The 24,631-nt window shown below is 38.8% G+C and overlaps 1 protein-coding gene across 2 annotated transcripts in view; it reads left to right on the forward strand.

Annotated features, from left to right (window-relative positions):
* MANBA (mannosidase beta) overlaps positions 1-24,631 on the forward strand; it is a 121,535-nt gene that overhangs the window by 28,676 nt on the left and 68,228 nt on the right. For both annotated transcript variants that reach the window (XR_005010688.1, XM_036763994.1), the window contains exons 6-8: positions 7,100-7,275; positions 8,690-8,800; positions 24,406-24,557. Coding sequence is in view for 1 of the 2 variants with exons in the window: in XM_036763994.1 (XP_036619889.1) it covers positions 7,100-7,275; positions 8,690-8,800; positions 24,406-24,557 (439 nt within the window). In the remaining variant the exon portion in view is untranslated. The remainder of the gene's footprint in view (positions 1-7,099; positions 7,276-8,689; positions 8,801-24,405; positions 24,558-24,631) is intronic.

Here is a 24,631-nt window from a genome sequence, read left to right on the forward strand (position 1 = left end):
GTCTCCCCTAAAAGGGACTAAAAAGGTTTTCGATATAATCCTTTTACAAAATACAGAAAATGTATTGGCTAATTTGATTTAAAAAATAAAAATTTACCAATATGAAAAAGGTGAATTCATAACCATTGAAGAGGAAATAAAAACAATTATTAGGACCTATTTTCCCAGTTAATTATATGCCAATAAAACTGACGATGAAATGGATGAATATTTACAAAAATATAAATTACCCACATTAACAACATAGCAAATGGAATACGTAAATAACCTTACCTTAGACAAAGAAATTGAACAAACCGCAAATTAACTCCCTAATAAAAAATAAAAACCCAGGATCGGATGATATATAGCAAACTCCACCAAACATATATTATTTTTTAGAATTTTTTTCTCAATTACATGTAAAAACAATTTTAAACATATTTTAAAGAATTTTTGAGTTCCAAATTCCTTCCCTCATTGCCCACCTCCTTGAGAAGGCAAGCACATTGATATAGATTATACAATGGAGTCATCATGCAAAACATGTTTCCATATTAGCTATGTTGCAAAAGAGACAGGCCAAAAAGCAAGAAAAACAAGGTTTAAAACTGCTTCGAGACTTCATCAGTTCTTTCTCTGGAGGCGGATAGCATTTTTCATCATAAGTCCTTAGGAATTGTTTTGGATCATTGTATTGCTGAGAATAGCTAGGTCATTCTCAGTTGATCATTGTACAATGCTGTTACTGTGTACAAAGATCTCCTGGCTCTGCTCACTTCACTTTGCATCAGTTCATGTAAGTCTTCCTAGGTTTTTCTGAAACGATCTTGTCATTTTTTTTGAGGGGGGAGGGCAGGGCAATTGGGGTTAAGTGGCTTGCCCAAGGTCACACAGCTAGTAAGTGTGGATTTGAGGCTGGATTTGAACTCAGGTCCTCCTGACCCCAGGGCCAGTGCTCTACTCACTATGCCACCTAGCTGCCCCTTGTCATTTTTTTTTATAGCACAATAGTATTCCATCACAGTCATATACTACAACTTGTTCAGACATTCCTCAATTGGTGGGCATCCCTTCAATGTCCAATTCTTTGCTATCACTAAAAGAGCTGCTATATAAACATTTTTGTGCCTATGGGAATTTTTCCTTTTTCTCTGATCTTTTTGGCATACAGACTTAGTAGTGATATTGCTGAGTCAGAGGGTCTGTACAGTTCTCTAGTCTTTTGGGCATAGTTTAAGTTGGGAGAGTCTCAGAGAGTGAATAGTGAATCCTCTTGGTTTATGGTGGAGGGGCCCTGGATCACTTATAAACCAAATCTATAAGGTTTTTCATATATTCATAGTCATAATTATATAAGTGAATTACAGATCAGAGTATTTAGAGGGCTCATGATGAGAAAGGAGACTTACATGTCACCAAGGTAACTAAGAAAACTTAAACATGAAACATTAAACCATGAAACAAAAGACAAAGCAATACAGTGATGATCATCAGTATTAACTAACATCAAATTTCCTTGTATCCTAATAACTGACTCTCACTGTCCAATTTATTCAGCATGTTTTGAGTCCCAGATGTCTCATGTAGTCATCTGGTCCCTGAAAATCTTCTGGACATTCTAGAATAGGCCTCATTCTCAGGGCAATTCTGAAGGGGGCTCTGCTTCTCTGGTTCCAAATCATTTGTAGAGGTTCCTAGATAATCCTGCTAAAATCTGCCAGTAACAAGACTTAATACAATTAAACACAGTCTCTTAAATTTGGTTTTTCAAACCTGAAACTGGAGAGAATTGAAGGGATTAGGACATCAGGTGGTTAATTGAGGGAATTGCGTAAACCACAGTGATTCCATCTTGTGACTCAGTTCTGGAGCTAGCTCAGTTCCCTTTCTATTCACTTATGGGTCTAATCCAACTTCTGTCTTGTGAGGAAACTTTATTCAGTTGCAGGAATTGGGAATTAACCTTATTGTAGTGTTTGAATCTAGCCCTGTGTAGTTAGAAAACTGGACCATCTTTACCTTCTACTTAGAGACCCTTAACTAAGGACCTAGGTTATGCTGACCAGAGACTTGGTCAGATCCAAACATTGATGTAAGAGAGTTTTCTCATAGTTGTACATCTCAAGCAACCCACATGTGTTATCTGAAAATTGGCCCCATATTGATCAATCAGTTACTGTTTCTAGGTTTCTTTCATTGTATACAGACACTAAGAGAGAGAGAGAGACGTCTTTTTCTGGTTTCAGCAAATCGCACCAATTCACTCTGCAGAACCCTGCAATTAGAAATCGGATTACTTAATGTTGTATTGTTTCCTTTTAATTAATTGGCCTTACTTGATTAATGCATAAAAGTTTGTCTCTCCCTGTATTTAGGGTCCATTGCCAAAGCTGAGGAAGGCTACTGATCTCTATTTGTTGGGCAATTGCCATCCATTGCTCAATAAATCAAAATGCTCAGAAGCTCAAGCCTTTATTTCATCAGTCATTTCATCTTTTAGCCACCAGTTTTTTTCACCCATCACAGGTATAAGGTTGTAGCTCAGAGTTGTTTTAATTTGCATTTCTTTAATTAATAGTAATTTAGAGCATTTTTTCATATGACTATAAATAGCTTTGATTTCTTCTTCTGAAAATTGCCTATTCATGTATTTTGACCATTTATCAATTGGGGAATGACTCATATATAAATTTGAATCAATTCTGTGTATATTTGAGAAATGAGGTTTTTTTCAGAGAAACTTGCTGCAAAAACTCCCCCTGCCTTCCCCTGCCTGTTTCTGCTTTCCTTCAAATCTTGGCTGCATTGATTTTATTTTGTGCAAAAGGTTTTTAATTTACTGTAACCAAAATTATCCATTTTACATGCTGTGATACTGTCTCTTGTTTGATCATAAATTCTTCCTTTATGCATAGATCTGACAGATAAACTATTCCATGCTTCCCCAATTTGCTTGTATCACCCTTCATTTCTAAATCATGTACCCATTTTAACCTTATCTTGGTATACAGCATGAGATGACTGCCAAACATTTTAAAAACAAGTCAACCCACTGGCCATGTCTATGTATTATCTCATCCTGTCCATATCGTTTTCCATCTCTTTGCTGAGAAGTGAGAAACCAGCATTGTATTTCCACTTATTCCTATTTGGTACTGAAAAAAGAACAGAAAATGAGAACTCTGTGTGAAACTGTGATTCAACCATGATGTGCAGGTGATTTAATATTTCAAGTTTATCATGGCAGTTCAATATTACCCTGCTTGTCTTTGTCCTCTTCTACATTTTCTTCAGATCTCTTCTGCTTAATGATTGATTCATTGATATTCATTTCTTTCTTTCTGTATCCCTGTCACTCCCCTTCTCACTCACAATCCCTTCCCCCCAAAAAAGCCCTTCCTTGTAACAACCAGGTATTGTCAAGCAAAACAAATTCATACATTGGCTGTCTGCCTCATTTTGTACTTCTAGCTCATCACCTTGGTGCCAAGGGGGGGAAGTTTGATTAAGCAGTTGTTTTCTTGAGTCACAACTGGTCATTGTGTTGAACATCGTTCTTAAGTCTTCCACCCTTGTTTTTCTTTTCTGTGGTGATCCTATCCTTGTATAAATTGTTTTCCTGGTTCTGCTTGGTTCATTCTTTATCATTTGGCATAAGGCCTTCCAGGTTTCTCCTTTTGTCATTTCTTAGAATGTAATAATGCTTATTATTATACATATATTATTATACATATATTTATATGTAATAATTTGTTTAGCCATTCCCCAACTGATTGGCACCCCTGTAGTTTCCACTTTTTTGGCTACAACAAAATATTCTCTCTTAAATATTTTTGTACATGTGGGTCCTTCTGTTTTTAAAATCTCTTTGGGGTATAAATCTTGTAGTGATATTACTGGATCAAAGAATTATGTCATGAACAATTTAGTGACTTTTTGGTTATCGTTCCCAATTGCTATCCATGAGGGCTGGACCAATTCACAGCTCCACTAACAGTGTATTAATGTTCTTGGTTTTCCATAGTATCTCCTACATTTGTCATGGTCCTTTTTTTTCATCTTTGCCAATCTTGTGGATCTAAGATAGAACCTCAGAGCTGTTTTAATTTGTGTTTTTTTCTAATAAATAGTGATTTGGGGCATTATAGTTGTTGATAACTTAGATTTATTCCTTTGAGAACTGCTTATTCATATCCTTTGACCATTTTACTATTGGAGGATGACTACAATTAAATTATATAATTATATCATTAAAGCACTTCCTTATAGATGTTGGAGAACTGCATTTATTTATTTAGGTGCAATAACTTTTCAGCTTTGTGTAATCATAGTTTACCATTTTTTTTTGTCAGAAACACTTTCCCTAAACACAGTTGTGACAGGTATTTCCTTTTTAGTTCTTAAAAATTCTTTATGATTCAAACTTTTATTTTTAAGTCACAATTTAGAACTTAACTCAGTATATGTTGTCAGACGTTAGTATGACTAGGATCTTGAAGGTCTTGTCCAGCTCTGATATTCTGTGGTTCTTTCTCTTCTACCTTATTTTCTTCTAAAATAAGTTAGAAAATCATTAGTTGTGATAGAACTTGGGTTTTCTTGAAACTGAACATTGAATGATTAACTGATTTTCAGCATTGGTTGAGGAAAATGGCAGTCTGAGATCAAGTTGTGCAAAGACTATTTGCCTCCCAGAAAGTACAATTTGAGTGAATTTCTTGTTAAGGGAAAAAACAAGTAGATTTTTTTTTGTAGTTAGTAAACCAATAAATCAGTTGTCCCAGTTTGCTGTTTGATGTCCCCTTTCCCTTCCTTCCCCTCCCCCCCAAAGCTAGGAAGAAGTTGTTGTGTGTTTGGTTTTTTTTTTCTTTTTTCACCTCTCCTAGTGAATAAATGCACTGTTTTATTTAATGTTTTAAGGATAAAAATGGCAGCCAGCATTCCCTAGAGTATTCTGAAGTTTCCAAAAATAATCCCATGTCTGAGCTAAAGCTAACTCAGCTGAAGTTTCCATGGAAAACCTTTATGGGAGGAGGGCAGATTTATTCATTCCAGGTTAATTGCTTCTTGGCTCCTTTTCTCCTTCTGAATCACCACCTGGCCACAGGAACCTGGGTATGCATATCTGTTTCCTTTTTTTTGGGAGCCTCTCTGAGTCAGCTTGAGAAGAGATTAAGAATTTGGACAATAAACCAGGGAGCTAACCCTTCAGCCATATTTAACATCCTAACCGGTATGCTAAGTATGGCGTTTTGCTGTTTTCTATACTGTACTTTGCATTGGGCTTTATCATTTTCAAAATTCTAGTGTATACATTTTTACCCTCCCAAGACCTTTGGAAGTGTTGGGACTAGGACCGGAACCTAGGTCAGTGCTTTTACCTCCATCCCAAGTTTAGCCTCTTTTGTATGGTGATCTGTCTCTCTCAGCTGACGCACAAACTTTGTTAGCCCCTACTATTTGCAAGATACTCTTCTAAATGATGGGGTATAAAGCTGCAAACTGACCCCATTGCACCCTGTGGTAGGAACACCTTCACAATGTAGGCTAAGTTAGTTTTTCCCTAAAGGGGTAATAAAATCAACCTGAAGATTTAGTTGGCTTAGGGGATTAAGTCTTAAATCTCTGATGTTGGGGCCAGAAGAGTTGTGCTCTCCCAACTTGACTGATCATCCCAATGCCATCTGAGTCAACACACCCTCCTGACTAGCATGTCACAATGAAACATACTGAGTTGAGTAGAGCAGTACCCAAATGAAGCAGTGCCACATCCCTGCTTCATAGGCTTTCCATGCTGTTGTTAAATAAGTGTTACGGAATGTGAGTTTCCCATTTGGTTACTGACACCACCCCAAATACCAGAACAGTCTGAGCAAGGCCTGAGCAAATGGAATGTCACATTTGTTCAGTTTACAGAATGCCGAGTGGCTCATCCTGGGCCGCTTCTGTAGGCGGAAGTGAATGAGAGATGTTCTCAGTATTTCAGTTGTTTAACTTCGGAGGACACGGAAACATGACGGTGAAAACCAGAGTTGTGTTAGACATTTCTGCGTCTTCTGATAAAGGCTTTCTTCCCTCTGCTCATGGAGTGAATGTGTGGTGCTGGTGTTTGGAAGGCTGGCGCAGCAGAGTACAAGATAATAACGGAACAATAATGGAATAATAATAACTGGAAGATAACGGAATAACCCACAGTCACATAGGGGCAGCCAGATGGCAGAGTGGAGGAGAGGATGCTGGGCTGCGAGTGAGACACTTCTAGCTCTGTGACTCCGGCCAAGTCACTTAACCACTCTTTGCCTCAGTTTCCTCATCCATAAAACGAGAATAATAATAGCATCTACCTCCGGAAGTTGTTGAGAGGCTCAAGGAAGATAAAAACTGTAAAGCGCTTAATGTATAGTATGGGCTGTGTAAATGTTAGCCACAATTGTTGTTCTTGTTGCTCAGTACTGGTAGATGAATGCTGTCGTTATCCCTGTTTCTTTTGACAAAGTGGTAAAATGGCATGTCCAGGGTTCCATAAGCAAGTGCTTGAGGCAGCATCTGAACCAAGATTCAGTTTTTTTTCCTGCCTCCCCAGTATGCAACACTGCCTACAAGCCAACCACATTATTAAGCCTTCTAGTTCTTGGCATTTGTTATTTGAGGTCACACTTAGCTAAATTGGGAATTCATCGCGTTGGCCACTGTAACTATATAAATGGCCTGCTAACGGGCTTCACCTCATGCATTAAATTCTGCATCATTGAATTATTAAAGTATTTATATACACTATCTTTTTTAAATTATATTTTATCTTTTTAGTAACAAAAATTATTTTTTCTTTTTCTCACCCCCATTAAAAAAGTGAAAGTGAAGCTCTTTTTAATAAATATGCGTGTCATTCTGCACCCTGAGCCCATCATGTCTCTGTCAGTAAGTTGGCATCATGTTTCATCATCAGTCCACTGGAATTATGCTTTGTTATTGCACTGGTCAGAGCTAAGAAACTATTTATGGATGTCCGTGGGGTCATAAATGATTCTGCCTTTTTAGTGAGTCTAAAAGAGCCTAGAGATAATGCCAACCCTTTTCTATACATATATTTTCTTTTCTTTCTCTCTTTTTATTTCAGTGAGCAGTGCCGGAGAGTGGAATCTTAAAATAGAGGCTTATTTTGATGTAGTTGGCTCAAAACCATTTGGTGGCCAAGTAACAGTGAGCATTCCAGGTTTGCAGACCCACCAGATATATAACATTGAACTTCATCCTGGGAAAAGCATGATCCCCTTGCTTCTGAACATTAACAAGGTAAGCGGCTGATTCTTGCTAAGATGCATATGGGATGAAAACTAGGTCCTTTTCATTTTCAAAGGACAAGAGACAAGAGGCTGCGTGAGTCATTTGTCTCCATATCTTGACTCCTTTGCATTTTTAAAATTCACACTCACAAAATTAATCCACATTGTATGTTCTGGAGAACATTTTCTACACAAACCCATTTTGTATGTTTCCTTTCCCCTTCATTTTTAGCATCTGTATAAACTACATCTTTTTTTCTGGCTGTCAGAACTGGAGAATCAATTAGGCTCCCAACAGAATTTAATAGGACTCATAAAAGGTGGGGAAGTGTTACTCGCTATCCTTGGTCCTTAAGGAGGCAAGAGGTAGGCATTGCATCTTTAGTATCAGAAACATTATTCCAGAACCACTAGGTGTAATTTAAGAATAAATTAAAGATAAGATAACTTTTTGTACCAGTTAAAATTTGTTCACACATCAACCAGTGCAAACATCCTCAGCTTTCGTGCATTGATGTAGAGTGCCCCATCCTCCTCCGGATACTGTTTGTATAGAATCAGCATAATCCTGTAACAAAAAAGGAGGGGCCAGCGCCGGAGGACCAAAAGATGGGTCAGAGCGACTTTGCAGCTGGGAGAAATCTGTCTGACTTGACTTGGTGTCCGTTAGAAGGCAAGCAGGAGAGGGCAAGGCTGCTTAGCTCGTCATCTTCCGTGTAGTAGGAGGTGCCTGATGAATATTCAGGTCTGATTGAATTGAATTGTAAAAGCTTAGTATCAGAAAATCTTGAGGCTCCAAAGCCCTGTGAGTATGTACCTCTATTCATTTTCCATCAGAATTCTGAAACCAGCTTAGCCGTAACTTAGTAATAAGTTCCTTATTCAGGTAAAATGGAAATTTTAGACTAGAGTCTTCTTAAACTTTTTCTACTTCTGACCCCTTCACTATGGGTTGTAACTGATCAGGAAGATGAGTGCTAAAGGGTAAAGAATTAGAGGAGAGGAAAATGCATAGTATCAGAGACATGAAGCACCGTTGGAGTTTTCTGAATTTCTGTACCACCATTTTTTTCTTTCCTTGTCCTTCTTTCCTATTTAATCATTCTAATTCTAATCCTTCCTACTGAAATTGTGACACATTGAGTGAAATGTTGTTTTTAGCTTAATTTGTGTTTCCCTGATCTTGTTAGTGAGATGTGGTATTCTCCGTATGTGGTTTTTTTGGTGACAATTCTATTTTCATTTCCAAAGTTTCTAGACTCAAAATTTGAATTTGTGGTTCATTTTTTCTCTCTCTAACTTGGTCATATTGGCTGTGATGCAATGAATGAAGAAAGCTAGACATCTATGACAACTGTTTTTAATTATTTGCTGGATATGTGCCATAGGTTACTTACATAAGATGACTTTATCTTTTTCTTAAGAACACTTCAGTGGAGACATGGTGGCCTAATGGACATGGAAATCAAACTGGGTACAATATGACAGTAACTTTTAAACTGGAAGGAGGCTATCATATTGAAAAATTAACTAAGGTGAGTAAGCACTTTGGATTCATGTAGTCTTTTTTATGCTAATTTAAAATTTGCGAATCAACGAGATAATATGTTAAGTGCTTCCATCACCAGCATCATTATTATTGCTGCAGCTGCTGTTGTTGTTATGGTCATTTAGGTCAATTTTGAAAGCAGGCAAGCATCCCAGGTACAGTATTTCTCTTGCTTGCTTAAACTTCATCACTGCCAGAGAACTGGGCTCTATTTTTACTTGGAAGGAGTTTTTAAAACATAAATACCCCTTTCCCCCCTCCCCAACACCCCCCTTTAGCTAGTGGCATTTATGAAAACAGTGGAGTACTTTGTATGTAGTAAATGCAGTATATAAACATTTTTGCTTTTGATGTAACAATATATCACATTACAAAGTGCGTGTTGAAAAAGCCTGCTGGGAGTTTGGTAACATTTAGAAGCATTATTGATGTAAAGCTTTCTCTATTTGGTTTAGTTTGCAAGTTCCTTCTCAAGTTTCCTTTTACATAAAAGAAATTAAACATGGAAAATGCTCAGGGTATACCTAAAGCTGGGGCAGCTTGGAGCTTTTCAGTCTTCTCACAAAGGTATTTTTGTCTAGTTCCCTACACTCCAATATGGTAGCAGAGAGCCCCAGAACAGCATGGCTCATGACATCATTTCAGATAAATAACTTCCCTGAAATGGATATAGTGAGAGTGAGACTTCATAGAGTTAGGCCCTCACAAGTCCCAGTAACCCTTTATAGTATTAGTAATTATTTCATTGCCTGCATGTTTCATTGGTGTTTTCAGCATTTAAGTCATATTGAAGCAATATTTAAATATTTGACTCTGCCAAATCAAGGCTTGCTCTGCTATCTACAGTGTTTCCTTTTTTTTTCTTCTGTGGCCCTGTGTGTGTTGAATATATTTTCTCTAATTTCTAGTTTATTTAGTTCCTAGCACAGATAGTTGGTTAGGCAAAAAACTATGGTACTCCATATTCACGTATTCTATTGCCACTCTGCAATTGTCACATTACAATATTTCTTGTGGCTAGTAGGAGAATCCCACACAAGTGTTTTCTTCTCCATTGTCCATGGCCTAACCACCAGGAATTCAGAGTCGGGATCGGTAAAGATTAAGTGCCTACTATGTGCCAACCATTGTGCTAAATGCTAGGGATACAAAGAAAGTCCCTGCCTTCAGGGCTTACAATCTAATGGACAAATATTAGACATAAAAAGAAATTGAAAAGGAGTTGGACAAGGGGGTACCTGTCTTGAGGGCATGATGAAATCTTGACACCAGGAAGGGATCTGAAGAGATGTTTAGTTACAGAGTGGATTTCATCTTGCAGGATAATGAGTTTCTGGAGATGGTGAAGTCCAGTAGAGCAGCTGGGTGGGAAATGATAAAGTGAATGACTTGGGTACCCACCTTAAATGGTAGAGGATCAGGAAGAGGAGTTCTCCAGTGTTGACCCTCCACCCTGTCCAACCAGCGTGAAGGGAATGGCCTCAAAGGCAGGGGTGCTGAGGAGATGTGAGTTTCAGAATTGATTTTGTCTTGCAGTGTGGTGAGTTTCAGGAGATCGTAAAGTCGTGATCATGAATAGCAGCTGGGTGGGAAATGAAGCTGACTGATGGGGCTTGTCCTAAAGTAGATATTTCATAGGCATAGCACAGACTGTCTAAAAATGGTAAAGCATGATGTTTCAAAAGACCCTCTGTTTGCCAGCCTCTGGGAGAACCATAAGAATTCAACTCTTCAACAGTGCAGAGAAGTCTTCCATCTACCGCTGGGTAAGGCCTAGCCTTAACGTCCCAACTAATGTAAAAGCTATCTCCAGAGACAGTGGAACTAGAATCTGAGAAGACCACACAGGCATTCTCAACTGAGGACTGTCTGAAAGACAGTCAGCTTGGAAATAAAAATACCCACTTTAAGGTGCTTCTTAAGTAGCATCTTCCCAACACTGCGTGGATTGTGATTACCTTCTTTGAAATTATAATCCCTTCTTTATAGTAATGACAACTTCCCAACATGAAGTTGGGACAACATTCTTGTTTTATTCTTATTGAAAGCTAACAAGTGAGGTCTCTCTTTGCCTTATTTCTTTTTATTGATCTCTGTCAAATTTCTTTAAAAGAATGACTTTTTAAAAATTCTGAACTTAAATATCAAAAAAAGCATTTATACACACAGCAAAACCCCAAAAGGATTCTTTATGGAGCTTCCATTTCATATGATTTGCTTTTTAATAAAAATGTACAGTAAATTCTGTGTTATTTTCAAAACTGTCCTTATCGCTCTGCTTCCTTCTGAAGTTCTTTTTTTCATTTAAAAATATTTCAGTGGCCCATCTTTTTATTTTTGGTGTCATTATTGCTTCTACAACTAAAAACTAAGAGAAAGGGAGGAAAAAAAACCACACCCTTGTAATAAGTGCATTCAAGTAAAATGAATCCATTCACTGGGCATGGCTAAAAAAATGTGTATCTTTTTCTGCACCTTGTATCTATCATCTCTCCTGTCAGCAGGTGGGTGACATGCTTCATCCTAGGCTTCTGGGAGTTTTTAAGTCTTTTAAAGTTCCTTTTTCTCTATAATATTGTTATTGTATAAATTGTTCTTCTAGTTCTGCTCATCTCTGTGTCAAATCATATAGTCCAAAAATCTGGAATTTACTCTTTTGTTTCTTATAGTACAATAATATTCCTTTACATCTGTACCCCATGTTTTTTTGGACATTCCCTGTGTCTGAGAGGCCATCTAAGGCCTCTCATAGAGTTTTTGCTTTTCTTTGTCCCCCCTCCCTCCTCCCTTTTACTCTCCCTTTCAGGATCAGGAAGTTTTTTTCCCCTGAAAGTCATTCCCTCTCTGATATTATCCTTCCTCTTAACCTCCCCAACTACCCTAGCCTTTGCTTTTTTCCCTGTTGTATTTAATATATTTCTGCATCAAATTGCATGTGTTCATTTCATATGAGTAAGGTTCATCTGATACCCACACCTCCCACTCCTTCCTCCACGTTGTATCTCTTGTTCTCATACACTCCAGTTAAGATAAATAACAAGTTCTACTCCCTTCTTCCTCTTGTCTGTGCTGGTAGATTTTTCCTTTTACTCTCTCCTACCTTTCCCTTCTTACAACTCTCAGAAAAAGAATCAATCCACTCCCAGGTTCTCTGTTTTTCTTATTTAACTGTCTCAATACCCTTTGAAGATATTATGTTCTTTCTTTTTGAGTCCCTAATTTCTCATACTGTCTTGGCATTTCTCATACTGCGCATATAAATTAAATAAATGAGATGACAACCTTGTCATACTCTTTTTCCAAGTTTAAACCAATCAGTTGTTCCATGTTTAGTTCTAACTTTTGCTTCTTGATCTATATACAGATTCTTCAGGAGACAAGTAAGATGATTTGGTACTCCCATCTCTTTGAGGACTTGCCACATTTTGTTGTGATACACACAAGTCAAAGGCTTTAGTGTAGTCAGTGAAACAGAAGTATATGTTTTTTTGGAACTTCCTTGCTTTCTCCATAATCTAGCGATTGTTGGCAATTTGGTCTCTAGTTCCTCTGCCTCTTTGAAAACCAGCCTGCTCTTCTGGTAATTCTCAATTCGCATATTGCTGAAGCCTAGCTTGCAGAATCTTAAGCATAACCTTGCTGACATGTGAAATGAACACAATTGTTCTGGTATTTTTGGACATTCCTTGGCATTGCCCGTATTTAGGATTAGGACATAAACTGATCTTTTCCAATCATCTTTTAGGGTTTAAAATAGCTCAGCTGGAATTCCCTTACCTCCAGCAGCCTTATTGTTAGCAGTGCTTCTTATGGTCCACTTGACTTCATTCTCCAAAATGTCTGGCTCTGGATCAGGAACCACACCATTGTGGTTATCGGTGATGTTAAGATCTTTCTTGTATAGTTCTTTTGAGTAGTCTTGCCATCTCTGATTAATCTCTTCTGCTTCTGTTAAATCCTTGCCATTTTGGTCTTTTATCATGCTCATTTTTGCATGAAATTTTCCCTTGATATCTCTAATTTCCTTGAAGAGTTCTCTTGTCTTTCCCATTCTGTTGTTTTCTTCTGTTTCTTTGCATTGTTAATTTAAGAAAATCTTATCTCTCCTTGCTATTATCTGGAATTATGCATTCACTTGGGCATATCTTTCCCTTTCTCCTTTACCTTTCCACTGAAAAAATTAGTCTTAGTACCTGATTCCTTCTGTATGCAATGAAGTCTTATTAAATGTTTTTAACCCAGAATTGTTTGTTATTCTGAAAAAGTAGCGCTGACAGCCTTTCTCTCCAACCTAGCATAGGCTGTTATGATTTCTTTTGTATTAACCAAAGACTCTTAGAATACCAGAGCTGGAAGCAAGCCAAGGGAGCTTGTCACCTAATAGCCTCATTATATAGATGAAGAAACTGACTAAGAGAAACTTAGTCTTTAGGCTCATTGCCTAAGAGGGAAGCTTTCTGTGGTGTGGAGTGACCAACTCTTAAATATTATATATAATATATACTTTGTATTATATACAGTATATGGTATATTATATATACAATATATTTTATATTATATATAATGTATTTATATTATTATTACATTATATATAATATATTTTATATTGGGTACAGCCTTTTGACTGAGTCCAAGTTTTACAGAACGACTCCTTTTATTAAGGGGATTTGTTCTGTGAAGTTTGGATTCAGTCAAAGGGCCACAATTGAGGACCTAGAGGGCCACATGTGGCCTCAAGGCTGCAGGCTCCCCACCCCTGTATTAGATGCTAAGGGAGCTGTTTTTCAGTTGTGATTAAATCTTAAAATTTCAAAGATACACTATAATAGAGCAAGAAAGGAATATGGTGATATGTATATCTTTTTATATACATCAAAGTAGATTTCTTTCATCTATTTTGTGGAAAGAAAAAAATACAAATAAGTTATTCTGCTAGTTATACCACAAGTAACAAATTTATTTTGTTTGCAAAATGACCTAATCTTTTCTAATGTATAGTAAAATATATGTGTGTGAACATATATTTATGCACACATAAAATATATATCCATATTTAGACATATATATGTTCCATGGGTAGAGTATGTATTTGAGTATGTGTATATGTATATATACACACACACATATATACACGCATACATAAATATTATCTTTTCTAAGGTCATTGTGGTATAGGGTAAGGAACGCTGAGTTTGGAGTCCAAGCATTCAAATTCCAGTTTTGCCAGTGTGGCCTTGGGCAAGTCACCTAGCTTCCTGCCTGGGCCGCCAGTTTAGCTTCTGTAATATGAGGGAGTTCAGCTACATTCTTTGCAGTTAATAAGCATATCCAGTGTCAGTCAAAAATGTGGCAACATATAATGCAACTATCTTAAGCCAGAAGTGGTAAGATAATGTTCATAGTTGTTGAGAAAAGGAAACTTTTGTCTCATTGATATCTTCTCTCCGTGTGTATGCGTGTGTGTGTGTGTGTGTGTGTGTGTGTGTGTGTGTGTGTATGTATTTAAGGTCACTTTTTCGTTTTTACCTCTTTAAAAGGCATCTGTGGTGCAGTAGATTGAGCATTGGGCCTAGAATCAGGAAGACCTGAGTTCAAATCTATCCTCAGGTGCTGTGTTTCCTTGGCAAGTGAATTAACTGCTGCTTGCCTCAGTTTCCTCCATTAGCATATAAGCTCTTCATGGGTAGAGATTGTTGCATTCATTGTGAATCATCACTGTGCTAGGGTTTAGGAAATGCTTATTGATTCATTGCTGTTTGGGAATGAACTTAGAAGGCAGGATTGTGGATATAGATCCGTGGTAATATTCAGCAGGAGATTTTCTTGAAGTTTGAAGTTGAAATGAGGAGAGCTCTCAGTGTTGGTCATGCCGGCAAGTTTTCAAATAGCAAATAACTCTTTTGAGAAACCACAGTCACATGGCTTTGCTTTTTGAGGTATCTGATTACAAACAGCTGAGAAACAGCCTTTAGTTGATGAATCAAGATTCATTACATCCTGACTTTACATCACCCATCTGGTCTGATGAAGTGACTGGTACCAGGGAGAGAAATCTGAGAGGTACACTGTATTTACTCATCAGGCAAGATTCCCCTTAAGCCCTTCTGTAAAGATACTTATAACTCCTGCATGAAAGATGGTATTGAGCTGGCCAGATCTGCACTCTTCACTAAGCAAGTCTGTTTTAAAAAAAACAAAGAAACCACTTTAATGAAGCTAGTAGGAGGCTTGCCTTTCTTATATGGATCTTAAAAATGCCTTCTCCAGAGAAGAAAAACAACAATATTGGAGAATGTAAAATATCCAAGTGGTGTTCCTGCATATTTAGACCTTTTATCAGCTCATCTGGCAAGCAGTCTCTGTATTTTATTACCTGCAGGCTCAGACTTGCAGGTTTTGTTTGGACTGTTTAAAGAAAAGCAAGTTCGGTCTCATAGAAAAATACTATCTTCAGTATGGAGCCTGCTTTGGCCCTGCTCCTGACCCTTTGCTAAACTCCTTTCACAACACATTATTTTATGCCAAGTAAAGTACCTGTTGTAGGAGATGACTTTGATGTTACCTCTCCTGAATAGCAGGGAAACTAGGAGGGCCAGATGCTAATCAAGGCCCACTAACTTTTAGCCTGTCTGTGTGCCCAGAGGGGAGGAGTGGGTAACAGGAGTAACTTCTTCCCTGAACCCTGTCAGGGGGCCTCTTAGGGACTTAGACCAGTGAGACAAAATGCTTGTAGGGTAGGGCACAGGCACTGGCTGCCTCTCCTAAAAATTTGAAAAGAAAAAGGTATTTTTTGGACCTGGGTGTGTGTATGTGTGTGTGTGTGTTTGTGTGAATTGAGTTCATTATATACATGTGGTGGTGTTTTACTGACTCAAGTTCTTGGAATCACATGAATTCCCTTTTATTTGCTCCATTTTTCCAGCACTATCAGCCAAGTTTGGAGTTGGGGCTTTCTGGTTAGTCATTCAGTCAAAAAATATTTATTTGTCACTCACTATGTGCCAGGCACTGTGCAAAGTACTGGGGATACAAAGAAAGGTAAAAATAGCTCCCACCTTTACTTTGTAGTGGGGAAGACCACATGCAAGTAGCTAGGTAATCACAGAGGAGAAGGCTGTAGCATTTGGGGGAGCTGGGAAAAGCCTCCTGTAAAAGCTGATGTTTGAACTGAGTCTTGAGGGAAATCAGAGAAGCTTGGAGGCTGAGGTGACTCTAGGCACAGAGAACAGTCATTGCAAAGGCACTGAGTTGGGCAGGTAGGTTATTGTAGAATGCATGGAAGGTGGGGAGGGGGAAGAGTAGTTTAAGACAGGTGGAGAGATAGGAAGAGGCTAGGTTGTGGAGCACTTTAAATGTGAATGTCCAACAGGGCATTTTATATTTGATTGGAGTTTATTGAATTAGGAGGGTGATGTGCTTAGATGTGCACTTTAAGAAATTCACTCTGGGGACAAATATGTACAAAAATATTTATAGCAGCTCTTTTCTCATGGCAAAGAATTAGAAGTTGAGGGATACCCATTAATTGGGAAATGGCTGAAGAAATTGTGGTCTGTGATTATGATGGAATGCTATTATACTATAAGAAATGATGAGCAGGACGCTCTCAGAAAAACCTGGAAAGACTCTCATGGGCTGATACAAAGTGAAATGTACTGTGTACAAAGTAACAGCAATATTGCAAGATGATCAGCTGTGAATGACTTGGCTATTCTCAGCAATACAACAATCCAAGACAACTCTGAAGGACTTAGGGTGAAAAATGCTGTTCACCCCCAGAGAAGAACTAATGGTGTCTGAATATATATTGAAACATACTTTCTTACTTCATTTTTCTTAATCTCTGTTTTCTTTCACAACATGACTATTATGGAAATGTTTTGCACGATCACACATGTATAACCTATATCTAATTGCTTGCCTTTTCAATGAGGGGGAGGAGGGTGTGGAGGGTGGAAGAGAGAGAATCCGGAACTCAAAGTTTTAAAAAGGAATATTAAAAAATGTTTTTACATGTAACTGGGGAAAAATAAAATACTAAAGAAAAAAATTCACTTTGGCAGTAGAGTAGAAGATGGATTGGAGTAGGAACTAAATTGAAACAGGGAGACTAATTAGAAGAATCTTATAATACTGTAGATGAGGCTATGAATGGCTATGACAGGGTGACATCTATATGTGGAGAAGAGGGCATGTATGTGAGAGCAGCAGGTGAGTGTAAGCCTTATAAACCCGAGTGACTGGGAGGATGGTGGGACAGTAAATGAGAAATTAGGAAGGGAGAGAGTTTGGAGGAAAGATACTGAATTGTGTTCCATATTTGAAAATTTACTTTGATTTTTTTTTAAATTTATTTTTTATTTTTAGTTTTTGTTTTTAATTTAATTTATTTATTTAACATATTTAGTTTTCAGCATTGGTTTTCACAAGAGTTTGAATTACAAATTTTATCCCCATTTCTACCCTCCCCCCCACTCCAAGATGGCGTATATTCTGGCTACCCTCTTCCCCAGTCAGCCCTCCCTTCTGTCACCCCACTCCCCTCCCATCCCCTTTTCCCTTCCTTTTTTGTAGGGCAAGCTAAATTTCTACTCCCCATTGCCTGTGTATCTTATTTTCTAGTTGCATGCAAAAAACTTTTTTTTTTTGTTTTTGAACGTCTGTTTTTAAAAACTTTGAGTTCCAAATTCTCCCCCCTCCTCCCTTCCCACCCACCCTCCCCAAGAAGTCAAGCAATTCAACATAGGCTACATGTGTATCATTATGTATAACCCTTCCACAATACTCATGTTGTGAAAGACTAACTATATTTTGCTCCTTCCCAACCTCTCCCCCTTTATTGAATTTTCTCCCTTGACCCTGTCCCCTTTTGAAAGTGTTTGTTTTTGATTACCTCCACCCCCATCTGCCCTCCCCTCCATCATCCCCCCCCCCTTTTTTTTTCTTCTTCCCTCTTCTTTCCTGTGGGGTAAGATACCCAATTGGGTATGTATGGTATTCCCTCCTCAGGCCAAATCTGATGAGAACAACATTCACTCATTCCCCCTTCACCTGCCCTCTCCCCTCCTCCCACAGAACTGCTTCCTCTTGCCACCTTTATGCGAGATAATCCACCCCATTCTATCTCTCCCTATCTCCCTCTCTCAATATGTTCCTCTCTCATCCCTTAATTTGATTTTATTTCTTTTAGATATCTTCCCTTCATCTTCAACTTACCCTGTGTCCGTCCTCTCTCTCTCTCTCTCTCTCTCTCTCTCTCTCTCTATATATATATATATATATATACCCATAGATATATACATACATACACATTCACTTATATATATATAATAAACATATATACATATATATGCATATTCCCTTCAGCTACCCTAAAATTGAGGTCTCATGAATCATGCATGTCATCTTTCCATGTAGGAATGTAAACAAAACAGTTCAACTTTAGTAAGTCCCTTGCAATTTCTTTTTCTTGTTCTTTTTCTTGATTACCTTTTCATGTTTCTCTTGATTCTTGTGTTTGAAAGTCAAATTTTCTATTCAGTTCTGGTCTTTTCACTGAGAAAGCTTGAAACTCCTCTATTTTATTAAAAATCCATATTTTGCCTTGGAGCATGATACTCAGTTTTGCTGGGTAGGTGATTCTTTGTTTTAATCCTAGCTCCATTGACCTCTGGAATATCGTATTCCTAGCCCTTCGATCTCTAGAAGCTGCCAGATCTTGGGTTATTCCGATTGTGTTTCCACAATACTCAAATTGTTTCTTTCTGGCTACTTGCAGTATTTTCTCCTTGATCTGGGAACTCTGGAATTTGGTGACAATATTCCTAGGAGATTTCTTTTTGGGATCTATTTGAGGAGGCGATCGATGGATTCTTTCAATTTCTATTTTGCCTTGTGGCTCTAGAATATGAGGGCAGTTCTCCTTGATAATTTCTTGAAAGATGATACCTAGGCTCTTTTTTTGATCATGACTTTCAGGTAGTCCAATAATTTTTAAATTATCTCTCCTGGATCTATTTTCCAGATCACTGGTTTTTCCAATGAAATATTTCACATTGTCTTCCATTTTTTGATTCCTTTGGTTCTGTTTTATAATATCTTGATTTCTCATAAAGTCACTAGCTTCCACTTGCTCCAGTCTAATTTTTAAAGTAGTATTTTCTTCAGTGGTCTTTTGGACCTCCTTTTCTATTTGGCTAATTCTGCCTTTCAAGGCATTCTTCTCCTCATTGGCTTTTTGGAGCTCTTTTGCCATTTGAGTTAGTCTGTTTTTTAAGGTGTTGTTTTCTTCAGTGTATTTTTCAGTATTTTTTGGGGTCTCCTTTAGCAAATCATTGACTTGTTTGTCATGGTTTTCTTGCATCCTTCTCATTTCTCTTCGCAGTTTTTCCTCTACTTCTCTAACTTGCTTTTCCAAATCCTTTTTGAGCTCTTCCATGGCCTGGGACCAGTTCCTGTTTTTCTTGGAGGTTTCTGTTGTAGGCTCTTTGACTTTGTTAACTTCTGTCTGTATGTTTTGGTCGTCCTTGTCAGCAAAGAAAGAATGCACAGTCTGAGACTGAATCTGGGTGTGTTTTCGCTGCCTGGCCATATTCCCAACCAACTAACTTGACCCTTGAGTTTTTCTGTGGGGTATGACTGCTTGTAGACTAAAGAGTTCTATGTTCCATGTTTGGGGGGATGTGCCAGCTCTGCCACACCAGCACTGCTCCTTCCCGAAGAACCCCCAACCCGGACTGGGCTTAGATCTTCAGCAGTCTGTGCAGTCCTGCTCTGATCCGCCACTTAATTCCTCCCACCAGGTGGGCCTGGGGCTGGAAGCAACAACAGCTGTAGCTGCCTCACCTCCGCTGCCCCCAGGGCTGGAAGCCGAACCTCGAACTCCTTCCACTCCCACAGCTTTTCCCACTAACCTTCTCTGCTGTCTTTGGTGTTTGTGGGTTGAGAAGTCTGGTAACTGCTGCAGCTCACTGATTCAGGGCGTTAGGGCCCACTCCGCCCGGCTCCTGGTCTGGTTGGTCCGCGCCGCTCAGGCTGGGCTCTGCTCCACTCCGTTCCCAGCTCCCAGCTCCATGTGGGATAGACCTCACCCAGAGACCATCCAGGCTGTCCTGGGCTGCAGCCCTGCTTCCCTCTGCTGTTTTGTGGGTTCTGCAGTTCTAGAATTGGTTCAGAGCCATTTTTTACAGGTTTTTGGAGGGACTCGGCAGGGAGGTCATGCTAGTCCCTGCTTTCCAGCTGCCATCTTGGCTCCGCCCCTTCTACTTTGATTTTTGAATTAAGCATTTAATTTTCTCTACTTTTGATCCCTTCAATTGGGGGAGGGGAGAGAGAGAGAGAGAGAGAGAGAGAGAGAGAGAGAACACAAAACTTTTTTAACAAGTATGCATAATGAAGCAAAAAAAATTCCAGCTTTGTCAGGAGTTCAGTGGTGTAGCTCATCAGTCTGCTGGAATCACAGTTGATCATTGCATTGATCATAATTCTTAAGTCTTTTAACTTAACTTGAAGGCACTTGTCTTATGTAAATTGTTCGCTTGGTGCTATTCACTTCATCGGTTCATCAATTCTCCATGGATTTCTCTGAAATGTTGCATAATTTCAAACAGAATAATCACATTCTACTACATTTATATATCATAATTTGATCAATCATTTCCAAATTGATGAGTAGCCCCTCGCTTTCCTGTTCTTTGCAGCTACAAAATGGACTGCTATATGTCTGTTTCTGTGTATGAATCCTTTCCCTCCTTCTCTGATCTCTTTGGGCTGTAGGCCTAGTAATGGTATTACTGGGTCAAAGGGTATGCACAGCTTAGTGATTTTGGAGGCATGGTTCCTAATTGTTTTTGAGAATGATGAGGCCGGTTAATAGTTCTATTAATAGTATATTAATGTGTCTAATTTCCTGTAACCCCTCCAACATTTGTCATTTTCCATTTTTGTTATCTTTGACAATGGTTATGAAATGGCATCTCGGAGTTTTTCAAATTGACATTTCTCTATTATTATTATATCTATCTATTATGGCTCTTGGTAACTTGGATTCCTTCCTTTGAAAACTGCTTGTTCATATCCTTTGATCCTTTTTCTAGTATGGAATAGTTCTTATTATTATAAATTTGAATTAGTCCATTATATATCTTTGAAATGCTACTTTTATCAGAGAAACTTTCTGCAAAGATTTTCCCCTCCAACTACCTGTTTCCTTTCCAATTTTAGCTGTATTTGCTTTTGTTTGTGCAAAAAATTTTAATTTCATGATATCAAAATTGACAGTTTTATCTTTTGGGATATATTCTATTTCTGGTTTGTCTAATTTGTTTAAGATGTGACCTTTTATATCTAAGTTCATTTGGAGCTGATCTTGTTATATAGAAATGAATTCTGTTTTAGACAGGTTGAATATGAGATACCTTATGGGATATTTAGTTCAAAATGCCCAAAAGAAATTTGGGGCTTTGAGACTGGAACTCAAGAGAGAGATTAGGGCTGGATAAATAAAAAGTCTATAAATCATTGGCACAGTGATGATAATTGAACCCATGGGAGCTGATGAGATAGGAGATGGAAAAAGAGAAGATAACCCAAGACAGCCCTGGGCGATACCTGCAGTTAGTGTGTTTGACATGAATGAAGATCCTGTAAAAGTTACTGAGAAGGAATAGCCATACAGGTAGTAGGAGAGCCAAGAGGGTCATGACAGTGTCATGCTAGTAAAGAGAGAGTATTCAGGAAGAAGAGGTGATTGACAGTGTCAGAGGCTACAGAGAGGTCAGAAGGGATGAGGCTTCCACCCTACTTTGGCTTATGTTGGTGCTGTTCCTGGTCTCAGCCATCAGATCTCCCACTTCTTTGATTCCCAGGGCCATCTTTGGCTCCTTGGAGAAGACCTCACTTCTCCCCTTGGGCTTTCTTTTGTATAGGCCTGGGCTCCTTTTTCCTTTCCTGCTCCTACCTCTTCTGAGGTGAGTCTCTTTGGTCTTCATAGGATACAATATCACCATCTGTCATGATGCTAGCCCTCAAGGAGAGGGCATTGAACAGTTTAATCATGTGCCTTACTCATGTGCTTCACTCCTAATACTGCCTGGAGTCATTTTTCAATAATTAGTGTGCTCCCATCCCTGTGGATATACCCCATCACAGTGATTCTGGGGCCTTGGCTACCAATGTACAAGTTTCATTTCTCAGCCCCCTCTGCCTTCTTTCTTACTTCCATCCACTTCAGTCCTGTCCCTCTAATGTTCACCTTCAGATCTGCCAGCTTCTGGAATTTGTTGTTCAGTTGTCTTTCAGTCCTGTTCAATTCCTTGGTGAGCTCATTTGGGTTTTCTTGTCAGAGATACTGGAGTGGTTTGCCACTTCCTTTTCCAACCTTTATCCAGCTTATTTTACAGATGAAGAACATGAGGCAAACAGGGTTAAGTGACTTGCCTAGGGTCACACAGCTACTCCATTGGGTTCCTTGACCCGATCACTGCTTGCCATGTCCAAACCTGGATTACTCCTAACGTCTGCTTCTTTCATTCCTGTTTGTGTGCTACTTAATGGAGCTGGAGGAAATCATGGAACTGTTGTATCTACTACATTCTGATTGTATTTAATCTCAACAGGGCCCTCACTGCTTTAAGACAATCCTTTTACTGCTCCCTAAGTGACTCACTATCCCATTCTCCATAGTGGCTATTTCAGACTTCCTCACCTCTGCTCAAGCCTACCTTGGCTCTCCTTCCCCCTCCAGCCCTTCTTTCTGTGGACCTTTTCATGGGAAAAAAATGAGACCATTCATGAAGAGTTTCCTCTCTTCCTCATATCCTCTTCTTCTGGTATCCTACTTTATCTTCTTCACTCCAATAACTGATGAAGAGTGGCCCTTTCCCTTGTCATGGCCAGTCCTACTAGATCTCCCTTTGATCCTGTCCTCCTGCTGTCTCCACCAGCAGAATGACCAGATTATCACCCTCATTTTCAAATCTCTCCCTATTTACTGACTCCTTCCCTGTCGCCTGCAAACACACCAGTTTCTCCCCCATCCTTAAAAGATTCTCATTCTGCCATCCCTGGTGGTTATCCTCCCATATCTCTTCCACTTTTTTCTGTTCCAACTCCTTGAGAAAGCTTTCTACATATGATGTACCTTTACTTTCTCTTCCCTTAATCTCTTCTGAACCTGGCTTCTGACCTTATCATTCAACTGACACAGCTCACTTTGAAGTTACCCATCATCTCTTAATTGCTAAATCTAATGACCTTTTCTCTTCAATAGTCAGGAGATTCTAGAAATAGAATATATGCAAGTTTCCTTTAGAGTAATTCTATGTGATGATCTGCTACCTTCTTTGGCTGGCCAAGTATGATTAAATCTTGCCAATCAGGAGTGGTTGAAGATTGTATCTAGGATCAAAGGATCATGGATTTCAGGTTGGAAGAGATGCTAGAGACCATCTAGTTCAACCCCTTGGGTTAGACTCAGGGGCAGAGAGGCTCACCCGAGGTCACAAAGTCGCATCCTGACTTCTCCCTAAGGAAAACTTGAGAAAGAGCATGTCCTGAGTGTGGGATGTTCTTCGCCATCTAGAGTAATATAAAGAGCTAAAATTGAATCTTCAAACAAGTCATCTTGAGGCTTGAACATTAAGTTGGACTGATTACTCTCTAGGGTAGAAGTCAGACTGAAGTGCTTTGTATTTAGTTTTCCTTTTGGTTATAAAAATTTCATTCAAGCATATCTAAATGTAAGTGCTTATCTCCTTCAACAAATCTCTGATATAGGTGACTTAGAAATACCTCTCTGTTGTTAATTTAACATTTTTTCCTATCATAGTATTCATCTAGTCCAACCTCCTCAATTTATATGAGGAAACTGAAACCTAGGAAGATAGAGGTAGAAGAGTGATGACCGGCCCAAGGTCACAAGGTCATTATCAAAGGTGGGAATCGAATCCAGGTCTTGGATCTCTCTTTCCACTGCATCAGCCTGTCTAAAGAGAGAACTCATGGGCTGGATCAACCATTTGAATATTTTCTTTCTAATTTTTAATTCTTACAAGAGCAATGCTTTCATAGAATTATTCATTTAGAGTTGAAAGGTCTTTAGCGGTTATATAAATCATCTCATTTTACGAATGAGAAACTGAGGCTTAGAGACATTAGATGGTTTGTCCAAGGTCACACAGGTTCTGAGCCCCGGTCCTGGTGTGATCCTTGATTTCTCATCCTGCTGCTGTCTGAGACCACAGCCTCCCTGGCACAGTGTTTAGTCAGCCTGATCAGCCAACATTGCAGGGGATGGTGGGGGGTGGGGTCAGGGAATGTCTGCAGGATGCATCAAAGGACTTTGGGCAAGCCAATCATATCAGAAGAGTTGGGATTTGAACCCCACATCCTTTGACTCCAAATCTAGAATTCTTTCCACTATATCACATTGCCTCGAAATGCCCCTAGTAAGAAGCAGGAATGTTAAAATTTACACGCATGTGCGTGTGCGCGCGTGTGTGTTATTGAAAGTTGAGGTGTGGATTTTCTTTTTTTGCTTGTAAGCACTGATTCCATGAATTCTCACTTTTTTGTTGTTGCTTTCCATGATAGGTTTATTTCCGGACAGTAGAACTTGTAGAGGCTCCAATAGCTGGCTCCTCCGGCTTAAGTTTCTACTTCAAAATTAATGGACTTCCCATATTTCTCAAAGGCTCTAACTGGATTCCAGCAGACTCCTTTCAGGATAGAGTAACCTCGGACTTGTAAGTTAGAATTCATTGTTCTTTGTTGATTTCTCAAAGTGATGTATAGTCTTTAAGAGTCAGTCATTCATTTA

This window comes from Trichosurus vulpecula, chromosome 6, assembly GCF_011100635.1.
Source record: "Trichosurus vulpecula isolate mTriVul1 chromosome 6, mTriVul1.pri, whole genome shotgun sequence".
Taxonomy (NCBI): Eukaryota; Metazoa; Chordata; class Mammalia; order Diprotodontia; family Phalangeridae; genus Trichosurus; species Trichosurus vulpecula.